Source organism: Megalobrama amblycephala, linkage group LG17, assembly GCF_018812025.1.
Source record: "Megalobrama amblycephala isolate DHTTF-2021 linkage group LG17, ASM1881202v1, whole genome shotgun sequence".
NCBI classification, from domain to species: Eukaryota; Metazoa; Chordata; class Actinopteri; order Cypriniformes; family Xenocyprididae; genus Megalobrama; species Megalobrama amblycephala.
The window spans coordinates 9802081-9819381 of NC_063060.1; the positions used below are offsets into that span (position 1 = coordinate 9802081).

Genomic DNA, 17301 nt, shown 5'->3' on the forward strand with positions numbered 1-17301 from the left:
TCGTTCTCTTTCTCTCGGTTGGAGGCCAAAATGATGAATGGTTGTTTATGAGTACCGTCATGCTCTAACAGCAGTAGGCACTGGGTTGTTGGGTAAAACTCTCTTTCTGTGTAACTCATGGTCATTAACATAACACATTAAGCACTAAACCACCCCCTGTCTCAATATTTTAAGCTACTATAACATGACAAACCAAGTATGACACATTTCTCCAGTGTTTCTCATGATGGGGGGCTTCCTGGCAAGTCAGTCAGCAAATGTTCTAGAATAGGAGGTCTGTCATGAAATTTTTGCTTCACATGAAGTGGTTGACCTGGTAAACCCATGTATTTGTAGATAGATGAGTAAAATCAGAATTTCATTGTTTCATTTCATTTCATTTGAAAATTCTTTCATAATTTTCATAATGCTGTAAGGGGGTGTGGCCATCCTGTATGAAGAGGACTACGGGTGTCACTTCTATCACTCTTTAAGTTTTTGGAATCGACTCAGATTCTGGTTTCTGCATTTGACTCAGAAATTGAATCCTCACTGTTAATTTTTGTTGTTGTTTAAAATTGGAAGAACAAGTTCAGGGAGGAGGAAATATATTGCAAACTCAGACTCATTCTTGAGCCAAAAAATTATAAAAATGTTTGAAAAAAACTGCAGCTGTGGTTGCCAGAACTTTACCCTAAAAAATACGGTAGCAACATTTTAGGTTTTACAGGACAGCACTTAGTTTACTGTCTATTTTACAGTTCAAAACCATATAATTTAAAGGTTTATATTGTAATAATTGTAATAATTATGGTTCAAAACACACTGTAAAAAAAAAAAAAAAAAAAATCTTAAATTTACAGCAAAAAACCCAGTAGCTGTGGTTGCCAGAAATTTACCATAAAACATATGGTAGCAACATTATAGGTTTTACAAATTTAACTTAAATTTACAGTAAAAAAAAAAAAAAAAAATGCAATAAACACTAATTTCACAACATTAGATGTAACATAAAACCCATAAAACTGATTAGAAAAAAAGTAAGAAAAAACAGAGTTATTTCAACGAAAATACATCCAATGTGAATTGTCACACAGGGAATTGTGGGAATGACATTTTATGTTTTTTTCAATGTAAATTATACAATGACTTGTTGTTTTCACTTCCAAAAACTGAATTTAATGGTATTTTACTCTAAAATTACATTAAATGTTAGATCTATTACAGTTATTCACCGTATATAGTACGGAACCTTTTTGTAAACCAATTAACTGTTTTTCACCGTAGCATTTTTACAGTCTTTTACAGTTAAAATCACAATCATTTTTACAGTGCAGGTTTTTTTAATAAGCTGATTTTTGTGAATGTGCATGTAAAAGTACTCAATGACTTCATCATATGATAGCCTACCTGTATTTATCAATATCTGAGCGAGATCCGAGCCATAAGAGAGCAATGTATTTTTGAGAGCGCGCAAGACCAAAGGAAATCCACCTGCAATTGAATTTGTGATTTGTGCTCGCACATTACATGGATACACTCTTGGCATTTAGTTACCTTTAAAGATGAGAATAAAGACATGTCTGAAAGCTGTGTACGTGGGCAGTGCCTATACGGCTGCCTATATTGCCTGTGCCAGGATCCGCCACTAACTACGTGATATAAAGGCTTACCTCCTTTTAAACTTTCATGGTATTCATTGATTACTATCAGTATCATTATCTCTTCATGTTGTCCGATGCAGCGCTCAAAACTTTCTATTTTGGACAACAGAGCAAGCCAGTTTCAGCAATTAAACTGACTCATGGAGTTCATAAGACTAGTTTATTCTTTTCATATACTGTACTTTAGACACCTAGAACAAATCTGCATTTCTTTTTTCATCAATGTCTGTATTGTTTGTTTTAGGTGCAAAACTTTAATGAAGGAAACAAAATATATCAGTATTTACCAGTAATATTTTATTGAATGCAAGATCACAGAATGAAAGGTGACAACAAACCTTATTAACTTAAATGAATGAAATGTAATAATCAGCAATATACGTTCACACATACAGTATGGCTTTATTTGAATGTTTCAGCATGACATGACACCGAGTTGTTAGAAATACATATGCAACAAAGTAAAAGAATGGCTGCAATTGTTCATCACTGAAACGAACTGTCCAAAAGAACCAGAAATGATTCTGAATTCCCATATTACTAAGCAAATGAGAGGTGAACTACTGATTAGCTGAAAAGGGCTAATATAGAGTAGTCGATTCCATGCTTTGGAATTTATTCTCGATTCCCAAAGATCTCTTTAGCGGCAAGAAATCTTATTCAGACTAAATTTCTAGGCCATAAACTGTTAGAACAGCCAAACAACTATACTAAAGAGGGGTTAAGAGCCAGAGATCAGTATTTTGGTGAACTTTAGTTGAGGGGTAATTATTTTCCTCTGGGCAGATAGGTTAGGTCTCGCCACTGCTCTTGGTAACTCTGTTTACTCTCATCTCACGACTGAATTATTCAGCTTAAGAACGCTCTTAACCCGCACACACATGCGCCATGGAACCGAAATATACCCAGCCGCACATACAAGGCTATTTAAAGCCTTGTCATAGATGGGAAATGGATGTTGGGATCCTGGAGAGTTCCATTATTGCTACGGTGACGGATGATGGAATACCTTTGTTTTGTTGCTGCTTTTTCTTTTCCTCTTTTTTGTTTTAAACCTCATGTGCCTCTCTGAAAGTGACAAGGTTGGGGCATAGTGCTTAGTGCTTGTACTTTGACATGTTGAGTCGTGGTGCTTCAAGTGGGAAATGGGAGTTCAAGACTCGGTTGCATAAATTCCCGTTCCTATTTTCCCTTCTTCGATATAAAAAAGTGGCAAAAATATCAGGGGAAAAAAAGTGACGGTGTTACTAAGGGGATTTTTTTGCAATTTTTACCTAACACCCTCTATTGGAAAGTCTTCATCTCTTAAGCATCATTGATTTTTAGACTTATTTTATAATACTTTATTTGGATGGTTCATTAAAACTGTTAAAACTGGTGTAAAAAACATTTCACCATTTCCAATTCACTCATTATAGTTCACAGGAGTCCATCTGCAACATGTTATGTTGCTGTGTTTAATTAAATAAATTTTTTACTGAATATGTGTATGTATAATTACAAATATTGGAGTGTTTATATATATAATTTAAAATATTTATGAATTTTATTACATATTTTAATATTTATTTTTTATTCTTGCTAATTTGACTCATAGTGTGCCATTGTTTTAATATCGCAAAATATGTATATAATTACAAATATTGTAGTTGTGTTTTGACTTTGTTTACAGGTTTGATGCTGCTACCATATTTGATTAATTGGGATATGATTGAACTCATTTTTATGCCAGATAAATATTGCTCCAACACAATCAGTTTTTGATGTTTTCATACATTGCAAAATGGTACAGAGAAATAAAATTCTGCGAAACAGAGGAACAAAACAACAAAAAATAACAATCTACTTTTTCAAACAGTAGCCTATCTCGACTGCAACTAATTCTGATTAGCTCAGCTTTAAAAATGCTTTCTAAGCTCTATCAATAAGTCATATTGTGCACATATTTAGTTTGTCAGCCTTTCACATTTTATCGTTTTTAACTATGCATTCAAATCGAAGTGCACGGCTAACTCAATCCATGTGCTTAATGTTCTGTCCTCTTTGACTGTGTCTGGAGATTAATGTGCTGGTTTGACAACAGATCCAGGTTTACCCATAACAGTTAGATATACTTTATTGATCCCTGAGGGGAAATTTACTCAGCGTTGTAGCATGAACTACACTGGATAATGAAGGTCTCCAAATTAAATCTGTTAAAGCTGAGAATGTATTTCCACATATTTCTCACTGATTTGTGACCGCTCCTGCGTCCGAGCAGACCTGTAAATCCCGGGCAGAAAAACGGTCGGCTCTAGTTGAGATTCTTTCTGATGAAAGCGTGCAGTCTGAGAGTTTATGAGCATGATCATTATAGCCCAAGCCAGAGGGCTTCAAAACAATTTTACTTTTGTCCTGCACATTGGACAGTTTTAATGACTTCATCACCATTTTATAGACAGTCTGAGATTGTGAATCCTCAAATTGCCATTTCCATCGACCTCTTTCTCACTGTTTATTTGTGTGCGCCTCCAGTCTTGTGGAGGGAATTGTTGTTGTGTGTGTTCTGTGTATGTGCGTATTCAGGGGAATGTGTAAAATCTGTTAGACTGTGTTAAAAGTAGACCTAATTAATTATGTTACATCATTATCAGCTGAGGCTCGTTCGTTGTTGGCCAGAAAAGAACTGGCTGAACATGTGGAAAAAAGATAATTACAAATCCTTCTCTCTCTCTCTCTCTCTCTCTCTCTCTCTCTCTCTATCTATCTATCTATCTATCTATCTATCTATCTGTCTATCTATATATATATATATATATATATATATATATATATATATATATATAGATAGATATAGATATAGATATATATAGATAGATATAGATATAGATATATATAGATATATATATATAGATATATTTACATAATTTACTTTTGTGGACTAGACCTATGATTTTCTGCCAATTAGATTAAAACCAGTGGTGAAAATAAATTCACGCATTTTTCTTAATGATTAAAAACATGTTTTAAAACTTAGATTTTAGCATTTAGCAGAATCAAATATAATCTTTTTTTTTTAATTATTATATTGTTATTTATTTAAAAGAATAAAAAAACATTATATGTGCCAGTTACGCTCACCAAGGCAGCATTTATTTGATAAAAATACAGTAAAACAGTATTATTATAAAATACCATTACTTTTTAAAATGGTTTTTATTTTAATATATATTTTAATATGTAATTTATTCCTCTGATGGTAAAGCTACATTTTCAGCATCATTACTCTAGTCTTCAGTGTCACTTGATCCTTCAGAAATCATTCTAATATGCTGATTTCATTATTATACAGTACATTTAAAAAACAAAAAACAAAAAAAACAAAACAATTGTTCTAGTTAATTTTTTCGTGAAAAAAGTGGGATACATCCCACTTCCCACATAGAAAGTTCAAAACAACAGCATTTATTTAAAATATAAATCATTTGTAACATCACAAATGTCTTGTACTGTCGCTTTTGATCAATTTAATATATCCTTGCTGAATGAAAGTATTAATTTCTTTCAATAATAATAATAATAATAATAATAAAAATCTTAGTAACCCCAAATGGAATGGTAGTGTGTGTGTATATGTGTATATATTATATTATGACACTGTGTTAGTGTTAATGTGAGAGCACGTGTCCATGCATGCATGCTCATAATATTATGTGCAAATCTCTGATGGTATAACACAGTTCGCAATATGATATATGAGCTGGTACTCGGCTCTGTCTGCCGTAGCCTGTGGCGTGAGTCGGGTTGAGTGATTGTGGTCATTTCAGCAGACAGAGAGACAAGCGTCCCTAGACCAGGCTGGGGAGGGGAGTGAGGGACGGGCCCAGCGCCCTGCTGTATTAATGGCAGCACCGTGCCAGATTGGACGGGTCCATCTAATACAGATAAATCATCATTACAGGGGTATGGGGGTGGAGGGGTGGGGAGTTGCTTTGGCAGTCAGAAGAAAAAAAAAAGGTTCTTTCATTTGTGCCCAGGATCTCTGTAAACTCATTCATCATGCCAGCTATGTTATGCTCCCACCCCTCCACACCAATCCCACCTCTCTCTTCTCACTTCTCGCTCTCATCCCTCCTTCTCCTCCAGAGCAATGCCTTCCAGCTCTGGCGTCTCTTAGGAGGTGATGATACACTCCCTCTTCTACTGTGTTTAAAGACAACATGGAATTTATAATGCAGTTATGTGACTTGACTCGAGTTGCAAATTTAAAGGGTTAATTCACCCAAAAATGAAATGTCTGTCATTAATTACTCACCCTTATGTTGTTCCAAACCCGCAAGACATCCGTTCATCTTCAGAACACAAATTAAGATATTTTTGATGAAATCTGAGGGATTCTAAAACACAGATAGGCAGCAACGTCATTGCACATTTTGAGGTCGAGAAAGGTAATAAAGACATTTTTAAAATAGTCAACGTGGTTCAGAAACCCTCGGATTTAATCAAAAATATCTTAATTTGTGTTCCGAAGATGAACGAAGGTCTAACAGGTTTTGGGACGGCATGATGTTGAGTACTTAAAGAAAGAAATTTAATTTTTGGGTGAACTAACCCTTTAAGGACTTATAACTTGCTTGACTAAATAAAGAAAATGACATGAATTTGACTTAAAGGGTTAGTTCACCCAAAAATGAGAATTCTGTCATTTATTACTCACCCTCATGTCATTCCACACCCGTAAGACCTTCGTTCATCTTCGGAACACAAATTAAGATATTTTTGATAAAATCCGATGGCTCAGTGTGGCCTGTGTTGACAGCAAGACAATTAAGACTTTCAGATGCCCAGAAAGCTACTAAAGACGTATTTAAAACAGTTCTTGTGACTACAGTGGTTCAGTGATGCGACGAGAATATTTTTTGTGCACCAAAAATAATACACTTCGAAGCTTTATGAATCATTTGTTTTGAATCAGTGGCTCGGAGCATGTATCGAACTGCCAAAGTCATGCAATTTCAGTAAACGAGGCTTCGTTAAGTCCTAAGCGTTTTGAAATTTCAATGGTTCACCACTGGGGGGTGTGACTTTGGCAGTTTGATACACGCTCCGAACCACTGATTCGAAACAAAAGATTCGTAAAGCTTTGAAACTTCATTAAGCAGTGCTTTGAAATCTCCCATCACTAGATATTGTTGAATAAAGTCATTATTTTGTTTTTTTTTTGTGCACAAAAAGTATTCTCATCGCTTCATAACATTAAGGTTGAACCACTGTTGTCACATGAACTGTTTTAAACATGTCTTTAGTAGCTTTAGTAGCCTCACTGAGATTTGATCAAAAATCAGATTTGATCAAAAATATCTTAATTTGTGTTCCGAAGATGAACGAAGGTCTTAAGGATGTGGGACGATATGAGGATGAGTAATTAATGACAGAATTTTCATTTTTGGGTGAACTAACCCTTTAAATTAACATGAAATTGACACTGAAATTGACCATATTCAAAAAAATCAAATCAACCTATCAATATAGGTAATTTGACTAATATCTACTGTAGAAAGAATAATGTGCAAAACAGCATACTTCTTTATACAAATTTTTTCAAATGTAGCTTAAGACTGTTATTAGATTAAAATAATTATTAATTATTAATACCATGCTTTTTTAGTCATATATATATATATATATATATATATATATATATATATATATATATATATATATATATATATATATAATATGCTGAAAGGCTGAGAAAAATGTCAATAATTGGCTTAATATTGCATAATCAGTATTTACATAACATGTTTTTCTTGATTATGCAGTATTATGAAAACATTATGAATCTATTCAAATAACTGACAAATTGTGCACAATAAGACTAAAGACAGTTATTAAGGAAGCAGAAAGGGTCAATTTTTATTTCATGTTGTCTTTTAAAGATGGAAAGCTTAAACCGGAGGGCGTAATTTTTTTTTTTCCAATTGTCAGTCGCCGTCTCTTTAAATTACCGGAAAGAACAATTCAACCTGATGCAATCAAAAGATGTAAAATGACAGTATGTATAATTAAACATAGAGATGTGAAATTGCTGTGAAAAATCATGACAGATGTGTCATGGAATGGAAATTGCTCTGTTCTGGAGGGCTAGATTTTGATTTACCACCGTTACAGACTGGGTTTCTGCTTTTTATCTTGTTTTCTCAAAATTATTTATCGAATCGTGGTGTTGTGTAGAAAGTTACATTTATCCCGTGGGTGCCTGCTCACATTAATCTTACATTTAAGAAATATTAATCATGCGAGAGGCTTTACAAGAAGAATGGAATTAATTCTAGTGAAGTTGAATTGCTTGAATGAACAAGTCAGCTACAGATGGCTTTTTATGATTGCTTTTTTAATATTTGTTCTTTGCTTTTCCTGTTTTATTAAATTAAACACAAGTCTGCTGAATATTATTGTAACATTAACATTAAAGGGTTAGTTCACCCAAAAATGAAATTCCTGTCATCATTTCATGTCATTCCAAACCTTTATGACTGACTTTCTTTCTCCCAAAAGAAGTTTTGAATAGCCTAACTGGTGGCTCTTTTCCATGCAATTAAAATGAACGGGTACTGGAGCTTTTTCAAGGTTCAAAAACGATGAAAAAGCATCAAGTATGACTACACTATGCCAAGTCTTTATGAGAGGAACAGATGGAAATTTAAGCTCTCTTAGCACCCCTTGCCCAATTCATGAGAGAGGGATCAATGTCCAGTTTGTGAACGAATCATTGTTTTGAACCAAATCTTTTCAATGAATGATTTGTTGATGAATTGGACTGATATTGTTCTCAACTCGCTGACCGCTTGCAGTGATTAACAGCTTGCTGGGAACTTACATTTTGGACACAAAATGCTCACAAAAATCTAGACTAGTGAATATAATGTCAAATGGGCCACTTTTATGATGCTTATATGGCATTCCAGCTCATTTCATTGTAATTGCATAGAAAGAGTGAACTTTTTTTTCATGTTTGTGTTCCTCGGAAGAAAGCAAGCCAGATTTGGAATGACATGAGTAAATAATGGCCAAAGTTTCATTTTCAGGTGAACATTTTGTTTTAGTGAACCATTTTATACTTTGCATCACATACTTTTTTTTTTTTTTTTTTGCTCCAGAAGTGGAGATTATACTGTTTTGCAGACACTTCACGCATCGATTTTTCCTCCTGGGTTTCAAGCTGCCACACAGATGCTGATCCATCATTGTTCAGATTAGATTTGCTTGAATTCTCCTTTTCTCTGTTTTTGCTTTCATAACGCACACAAACAGCAAAGGTACTGATAGCCCATCTTACGATCTCAAGGTTTGCTTGGATCAGACTTTTATTCGGTGAGGTTCCATAAGTGAGCAACCCTCCAGAAGCCACCCACACTTACACAAAACAAACAGCACCCACACAGGTACACACACACTTCCCGTACCGATACCGTAAGTTTTAAAGCCCTCAAGAGTCCACTTACAAACCTTGTATTTGTTTCCCTCTCCCACGGCTGTGCTACCTCAAGGGAATTCTAGGATAGCGTAGGATGGTTCAATCGGTCAGCCTGCTCTGTTAAAAGGTAGAGATTACCCACAGGGCCATGCGGTGGTGTGCCTGTTATCCAGGTTTAACAGTGAACCGAATGGTTCATGCAGCAAGCAATCACGTACAGGCAACATGACCCTACTTTTACCTCACAGCTGTCCACCGCTGGGACTGAGGGATTGGATCAGTAGTAAAGAATCAGGCTTTTAGCCGCATGGATTGTGTGTGTTTGAAATGCACATCATTTTAAAATGATTTACTCATCCAAGCTTAAAAGGTTAGTTCACCCAAAAATTAAATTTCTGTCATTAATTACTCACCCTCATATCGTTCCAAACCTGTAAGAACTTCAGAACACAAATTAAGATATTTTTGATGAAATCCGAGGGTTTCTGAACCACACATAGGCAGCTTTCCAGCTTTTGAGGTCCAGAAAGGTACTAAAGACATTGTTAAAATAGTCTGTGTGACTACAGTGGTTCAACCTTAATGTTATGAAGCGACGAGAATACTTTTGTGTACTATTATGTATTCTTAAGTCGTTATTTTTGTTTTGTTTTTGTGCACAAAATGTATTCTCGTCACTTCATTAACATTAAGGTTGAACCACTGTAGTCACATGTACTATTTTACAATGTCTTTAATACCTTTCTGGACCTCAAAAGGTGCAATGACGTTGCTGACTATGTGCAGTTAAGAAACCCTCGGATTTCATCAAAAATATCTTAATTTGTGTTCCGAAGATGAATGAAGGATTTACAGGTTTGGGACGACATGAGGGTGAGTACTTAATGACAGAAATTAAATTTTTGGGTGAACTATCCCTTTCAGTTCTATATGACTGTCTTCCTCCTATAGATCCCAAAAGGAGATGTTAGGTTGAATGTTGATGCTGCTCTTTTCCATTCAGTGCCTTAGGGCCATCAATCTCCAAAAAGGAACTAAAATTTGCATGAAAGTGTTCAGAATTACTTATTCCAAATCTTCTGAAGCCATACGATAGCTTTTTAAAAGGAAAATACCAAAAAGTTAGCTGTTAATCATTTGAAAGTCTTGCCGTCCGCTACAGCTGTCAAATCTCATTCACGGTTGCAATTCAAATATTCTCTGTGAAGATGAAGGAATGAGATGAGGGTGAGTAAATGATGACACATTTTTCATTTTGGGGAGAATTAACAATTTATATAGGATCTCTTATCGCAGGAGTTTTCAAAAATATTAAGTATAAAATAATAAGTATTTTCAAAAATAAATATTGCAATATTAAATAGGACTGTCATATGCAACTGTAAAACTGCTCTGGATTTATTGTGAGAATCACGCAAAGTCTTTATTTTCCAGGCAATATTTTGTTCATTTGCTTTGATATTAATGCTGTGGAAATATAAAAGCCAATTATTTAATTTTGCTAACATTTTGCCTTTTATAATATGCTTTTTCTCACACAGTGTAAATGGCCTTTACATGTGAAAATATGCTGTTGTCTTCATATTTTAGAAGGGAGGCTCTTTGAAAATCTTTGTTCTTTTGTTCTAATGTCCACAATCATCAGCAGAACTGTCTTCAACAGCAGTCTAAACTCAACGGCTGCTCTGTCTGTGTCATGTTTCACAATCTGCCAATGGTGCTGTTTTACCAGGGTTGCAGGAAGGCAGCCATATACTGCTCCACTTGCTTCTAATTGTAATTCGATAGCACATAATCTCACATTTGTTACGCATCACATTTTATAATATGGTAATATTATAATGGTAAGTGGCTGGCCGCACTTGGCCTGGACCGAAGCAGATGGCAGCAGCTTCCTCGCCCACCTCAGGTGATTAGGGAGACAGATTTTGTGATCTGAAACTCGGAAATAGCTATAAAGGGTTCATCATCTCAGAGAAGGAAAAAAAAAAGTTTCAAAGTGATGTAGTGTTTAAAAGCTTTTGGATGGTTTTGGGGTGGGGAATATGGGGTTGGAGAGGTTTCTGGGAACTCAGTTTGTATCAATATTTTATGAAAGGCAGAAACCTGTCTGAGTTCAGGCCATGGTTCCACATCGATAGCATCAAATGGACCAGCAGTGATATTTCTCATCTTCATTCCACTTCAACAGGCGCCTCTTGCAATTTTAAGATGAAATAAGAGTTTTTTCACACCATTGACCTGAAAACGGAAAGTTCTCTGGGTGCTAAAATGCACATTATTGTGTATAATGTATTTACCCAGTGACTAGAATTTTTTGAATCAGTTCACCCAAAATTATTCAGATTTGTTCACTGATTTGTTTAGTGGCCCTTTCTTTAGGTTATAAATTACACCAGTAAGTGAAGACTATGTATTATTGTGTGTGTTATGAGTAAGTATTTGAATTATACACTCAAAAGATTAATTCCCTGAGTCATTCACAACAACAACAACAACAACAACAACAACAAAATATTCTTATCAGTGTTGGGGGTAACACATTTCAAGTAACTTGAGTTATGTAATCAGATTACTTTTTTAAAGTAACTAGTAAAGTAACACATTACTTTTTCAATTTACAACAAAATTATCTAAGTTACTTTTTCAAATAAGTAGCACAAGATACTTTTTCACATTTATTGACTGACATCTCTCCTGTCCCCATGTTGAGAGAAATAAAGTGCAGAGGTGTTGTGTGAACATGATGGTTAATGTAGTTCTAGACTAAATGTGAACATGCATTTATTAATCTCACTTGCACGAAAACATTCAGCATTCCTCAAAATGAATAAAAACAGTGAAATGCAATCTCAGAATTTTATGCAAACCTGTAATAATTAAATATATTAAATTACACAAATATACTTTATGTATTTAATCTCACTTTATTTACCAATGTCTTTGCCTCTGAGCTAATTCAACCATACCAATCAGCAAAAATTACTTTAGATTAGCGGTGCATTCCAAATGGGATACATCGCCCTCCGAAGGGCACTTCGGAGTGAAAACAATCATGGCCGCCTTATTGAAGGGTCGCTCCAAACCGAAGTGCTCAAAACTGGCCACTTCAAAGGGCCCTTCGGAATGAAGGATTTCGAAGGGTACAACTGATGGACACTTCGGGCCCCCATGATCCTTCGCACAGGGAAGTTGTTTGACATCACAGAGTGGGTACAGGTGGCTTGGAGTTCGATTTTGCCTATAAATGTTTGTGTAGTATTTTTCTAGACTACTGTAACATTTATACGAGTTAGATTTGGTACATTATTATGGTCAAAATGATATTGTACTTCAACAAAAATACTTAACAGCTACCTTTATCAGTCCATTCAAATGTTTCAAATACATAGACACAATATACATTATATATTTAACGTAAATTAATAAATAAACTAACGTTAAACAAAATGCGTGTTTTTCGGGGGGTTAACCAGCATACAAAATGTGCGACAAAGGCGCTTCCTTGACTGTCTCGTTAAGATGACGCAGAAGTGCGTTCCAAAAGAAGAGGTTTTTTTTTTACCCCTACACCCTTCATTCGTTCGAAGCTCTCACTCCGGAGGGTAAACCCTTTGAAGGAATTAGGGCATAGGGATGAGCCCTTCCGAATGGAATGCAGTGTTGATTTATAAAAAAAGAATGTTGAACTTCCTTCCTTCTCCTGTATCCTATTCTTCTTTAATCTAGAATGGCAGCGCATCTGAAAGGTTTGTTTGAGCTGCGCCCTCTACTGTACAGGTGTAAATATGCATTTCCTTCAGCCTGAGGCTTATTCATTTAATTTTGGAATGAAAGGGCCTTAACATTTGCCAAAAATAGAACTTTTTTGTTGTTATTAAAAACAAACAAAAGAGCAAGCCCAACCCAGGTGAGAAAAAGTGACACAAAATTAATGTAAAGCATTACTTTTCATAAAAAGTAACTGATTGCGTTAGTTACTTTTTGGGAGTAATGGGAGTAACGCAATATTGTAATGCATTACTTTTAAAAGTAACTTTCCCCAACACTGCTTATTATTCTTTTAATAGTACGAGATTCTGTTTAAAACATCATAAACATTTCCCCGAAAATTACTTTCATTTTTTATCCATTTTGACAATTGATGGGCTTGACTTGCATAGTAATAGCCTAAACAAACGAACTATGAGTTTCACTTATCTCCGTTTAATTGTGTACGGTCATCTGCCATTGTTCTTTCTGTTGTGCTAAACCTCCTATTGTTTTTTTTGTTTTTTTTTTGTTTTTTCCCAGTGGGAGGAAGTAAGCGGCTATGACGAAAACCTCAACACCATCCGAACGTACCAGGTGTGCAACGTCTTCGAGTCCAACCAAAACAACTGGCTGCTCACCACCTTTATAGCTCGGCGCGGTGCTCAGCGCATCTACGTGGAGATGCGTTTCACCGTCCGAGACTGCAGCAGCATCCCACGAGTGCCTGGGTCCTGTAAGGAGACCTTTAACCTGTACTACTACGAGACGGACTCCGTCATTGCCACTAAGGGCACGGCGTTCTGGATGGAGGCTCCATATTTGAAGGTGGACACCATTGCAGCGGATGAGAGCTTCTCACAGGTGGACTTTGGTGGTAGATTGATGAAAGTGAACACTGAGGTGAGGAGCTTCGGTCCACTGTCGAAAAATGGCTTTTATCTGGCCTTTCAGGACTATGGTGCGTGTATGTCCCTGCTGTCCGTGCGTGTGTTTTTTAAGAAGTGCCCCAGCGTGGTGCAGAACTTTGCAATCTTTCCAGAGACCATGACCGGGGCAGAGAGCACCTCGCTGGTTATCGCTCGTGGGATGTGCATCCCAAACTCTGAGGAAGTGGACGTACCTATTAAGTTGTATTGTAATGGTGATGGGGACTGGATGGTTCCGATTGGGAGCTGCACCTGCAAGGCGGGATTCGAGCCGGATAATGGGAACGTCTGTCGAGGTAAGAGTTTGGATTTCAGTAGTGTTGATCTTTGGTTCATTGAAGTATATTTATTGATTTATTTAGAAGTGTTTTAAATGGATCTTTTTTCAGTTGGTGGAAAACATGGGATAGTCTTTGGTATCTTGCTTAGCTTTCCTCAATGACAAAATTTCTCTGTTAAAAACTATACGAATTTCCATTTTATTCCAGGTTTATGCTGGTTTGGTGCTGGACCAGTACAGTATAGCCATGATATTTACAAACAATAAGTTTTTCTTGTGAGCAGGCTGACTAAATTCCTGGTTAAAATTCCTGGTTTGAGTAAGGCCGTGTGTCCACCTAAGCATTTTTAGTCAGCTGAAAACACTAGGTGCTCTGCTGAAAACACCGTGCTGTCAGCGCTTGAGAGTGCTTCAGCAGCTCAGCGTTTTTTGTTTTTTGTTGTTGTTTTTACTTCTTTTTTTTTTTTTCAGATGAGACGCTTTTCTTGCTACAGTATGATCCAGAATATCTGCGGAAGTGTTATTAGTATCTAATTTCACAGATTTTTTTTTTTTTTCTGTATTGTTTCGATATAAAAATGTCAATATAATGTAAAGTATTTGCTCTGGCTCTTGTTTTAAATGATTTTGTTCTGTTATTATGCTTGTTTTTGCCATTGTTGACGTTGTACAAGCAGAATGTGGCGATGTTGTATTTGTCCCGCCCCTCCTCCACTGTGATTGGACGGCGCTGTTTTACCCAAAGTTGACATTCTTCAACTCTAGGTGACCAGTAAAAAAAAACACAGAGCGTTCAGCACTTCAGCGTGAAATAGACGCTCAGCGCCTCGTTACACTCGCGGCGCTCCTATTAAAAACAATTGGAAAAAAAAACGCTTGACTCTGAAAAAACTTTTTGGTGGACACACGGCTTAAGCTGGTCTTTCATGAGCTCTAGCTCAAGAAAGTTCTGGAGTAGCTTTGACTAATGAACTTCCTCTAAATTGAGGTGAGATATGTGCAGATTTGTGATTATTTGAGAAGATTTCTGAGCAACAGATTTTGAGTTTGAGTAGATTTATTCTGGATTAATATGGTTTATTTTGTCTGATTGGAGCATTTTTGAATTTGTAATTGAAAATGGCATATTGATCAGCCACTATTATGAATATAATATAACTAAAAAATAAGTCAAATGATAAAAGAAAATATTCTTTTCATTATAATTTCCATGCACATTTTATTTTATTTTATTTTATTTATTTTATTTTATGCAATGCATTGCACACCCAGAGACACAGTTTCTCAATCTCGTCTGTATTTAGCTGCTCTCTTTTCATGTGGACACTGACACACACAGACACACACTGCCATATTGTTCTCTCAAGGTCTGCAGTTGGCCGATTTGGCCTTCACTCAAGGCCAGTGCCATATTGACTCCCTCAGGACCAAATGTGTAGAGTGACGATAAGATTGATTGACAGCTATCTGTCTCGATCAATAAACAGATATTACACTTAGTGTGGGAGGGCCAACTTTGAGGTCCACAGGTGCCTCTAAACATAAATACACACATGCATAGGTGGCAGCTTTTTGTTGAGTTCATTGGCATCCTCAGGCAAGGTCTTCTTATCAACAGAGAGATGGTCATGATGTCCACATAGTTCCTGTTTATTGCTGTCGGCTTTAATGGTACACATTGTACGATTTTGGGATATATCCCAAAATGAAAGATGACCAAACGTGGCGATTTTTGTGGTCGTGGCTCCTAAACGGTGGTCCTACGTCATACAGTGCGAGAGGTTCAAGACGGCCGTTGGTCATCTCATTATGTTTGCTGCAATGACTTACATCTACTGACTAGCCAATAAAAACGTAACATGAAATGGTGTATTGATGAACACGATATGGACCCAAAACTACTTACCTCAAACTCCATTTGCAAAATTAGCTTGCCAAGTTGGCCTTTTTCCCTAGACATGACCGTGTCCATATTCTCCTTTTTGCTTCCTCCTTTTTTTTTTCAGAGCACATTAAAACCACAATTGCCAAAGTGCGATTCATCTTCTATTTGTTTACCACTAGTGCATGCTGATGACATGCTGTTTTATTCTTCTATACTAACTTGCATCGTATCCTACGACTCAATAGGTGTCATCATCGTACAGTCTACATACATGTCGTACTCAAGTTTATTAGATCCATGTCGTAGAGTGTGACCTGTAATGATCTTAGAGGATTGCTGAAATCGCTGTCTGTAGCAGCTATAAGACCTGTTTTAGGCTGCAGACCTCAAAATGCAAACTTAAAATCAGTTTTACAATTTTTTTCTTTTCAACATTCATATTTTATGTATAATAATTGGTTTGATTTTTAAAATTTATATATAAAATGTATTTATTTATATATAAAATACAAATCTCCCTTCAGGAACAATAAAGTAAATTGAACATTATTCATATTGAACATTAATTATGCTTGGATTGGCTGTGATTTTGTTGTTTTGTACAGTATTTTGCTTTCAATAACAGTACACATATCTGGGTCTTGATATGTTGATGTGAAGGCGAAGAAACATGCAAATTATATAGGTGTAAATGGACAGAAGCATACCAACGATTGCTAGAAGTGACAGAAAAATAATGAAAAGTCAGCGCTGGAAGCGTGTCATGTTGTGCCTGGGAAGGACACGGTGTCAGATATCTTCTGGAATGTTCAGTGATCTGGAAGAGGTGATAAAGTTGTCATAAACTTTGAAGATTAAAGATGGTTGAGGTTTTGCTGGGTGTTAGTGTCTGGTGTAAAGTCTGTCATCTAGATGTGGCCGTGGTTTTTAAAAGCCAGTGTGTTAGCGGATTAACGATTTCGCACACAGCAAGTCACCACTAATTACTGCTGCTTTGATCTGCGAGTTCATATAAAGGCTTTTGATGGGGTAATATATTGCAGTCTGAACATGCGCACACACACACACACACACACACACACACACACACACACACACACACACACACACACACACACACACACACACACACACACACACACACACACACACACACATTGCATTCTTATAAAGTTTCCATAAATTCCTCAGGGTTAATTTTACCAGAACAGGCAACCTGGGGTAATAAGTATTCCTTTAATGTTCATTAGTCTGTTTTTGTTGATGGTCGTCTGGTTCCAAACCTTCCCACCCCCCTCTGCTTTCATTGGTCAATTTGGACCTGGAGAGGGTGATTAGAGGTTGATTAGAGTAAT

General features: G+C 36.2%; 1 protein-coding gene across 3 annotated transcripts in view; it reads left to right on the plus strand.

The window, feature by feature from the left end:
• The window catches only part of LOC125250480 (ephrin type-B receptor 1-B), a 300085-nt gene that overhangs the window by 114421 nt on the left and 168363 nt on the right, over positions 1–17301 (plus strand). For all 3 annotated transcript variants that reach the window (XM_048163076.1, XM_048163078.1, XM_048163077.1), the window contains exon 3: positions 13396–14077. In XM_048163076.1, the coding sequence (XP_048019033.1) occupies positions 13396–14077 (682 nt within the window). The remainder of the gene's footprint in view (positions 1–13395; positions 14078–17301) is intronic.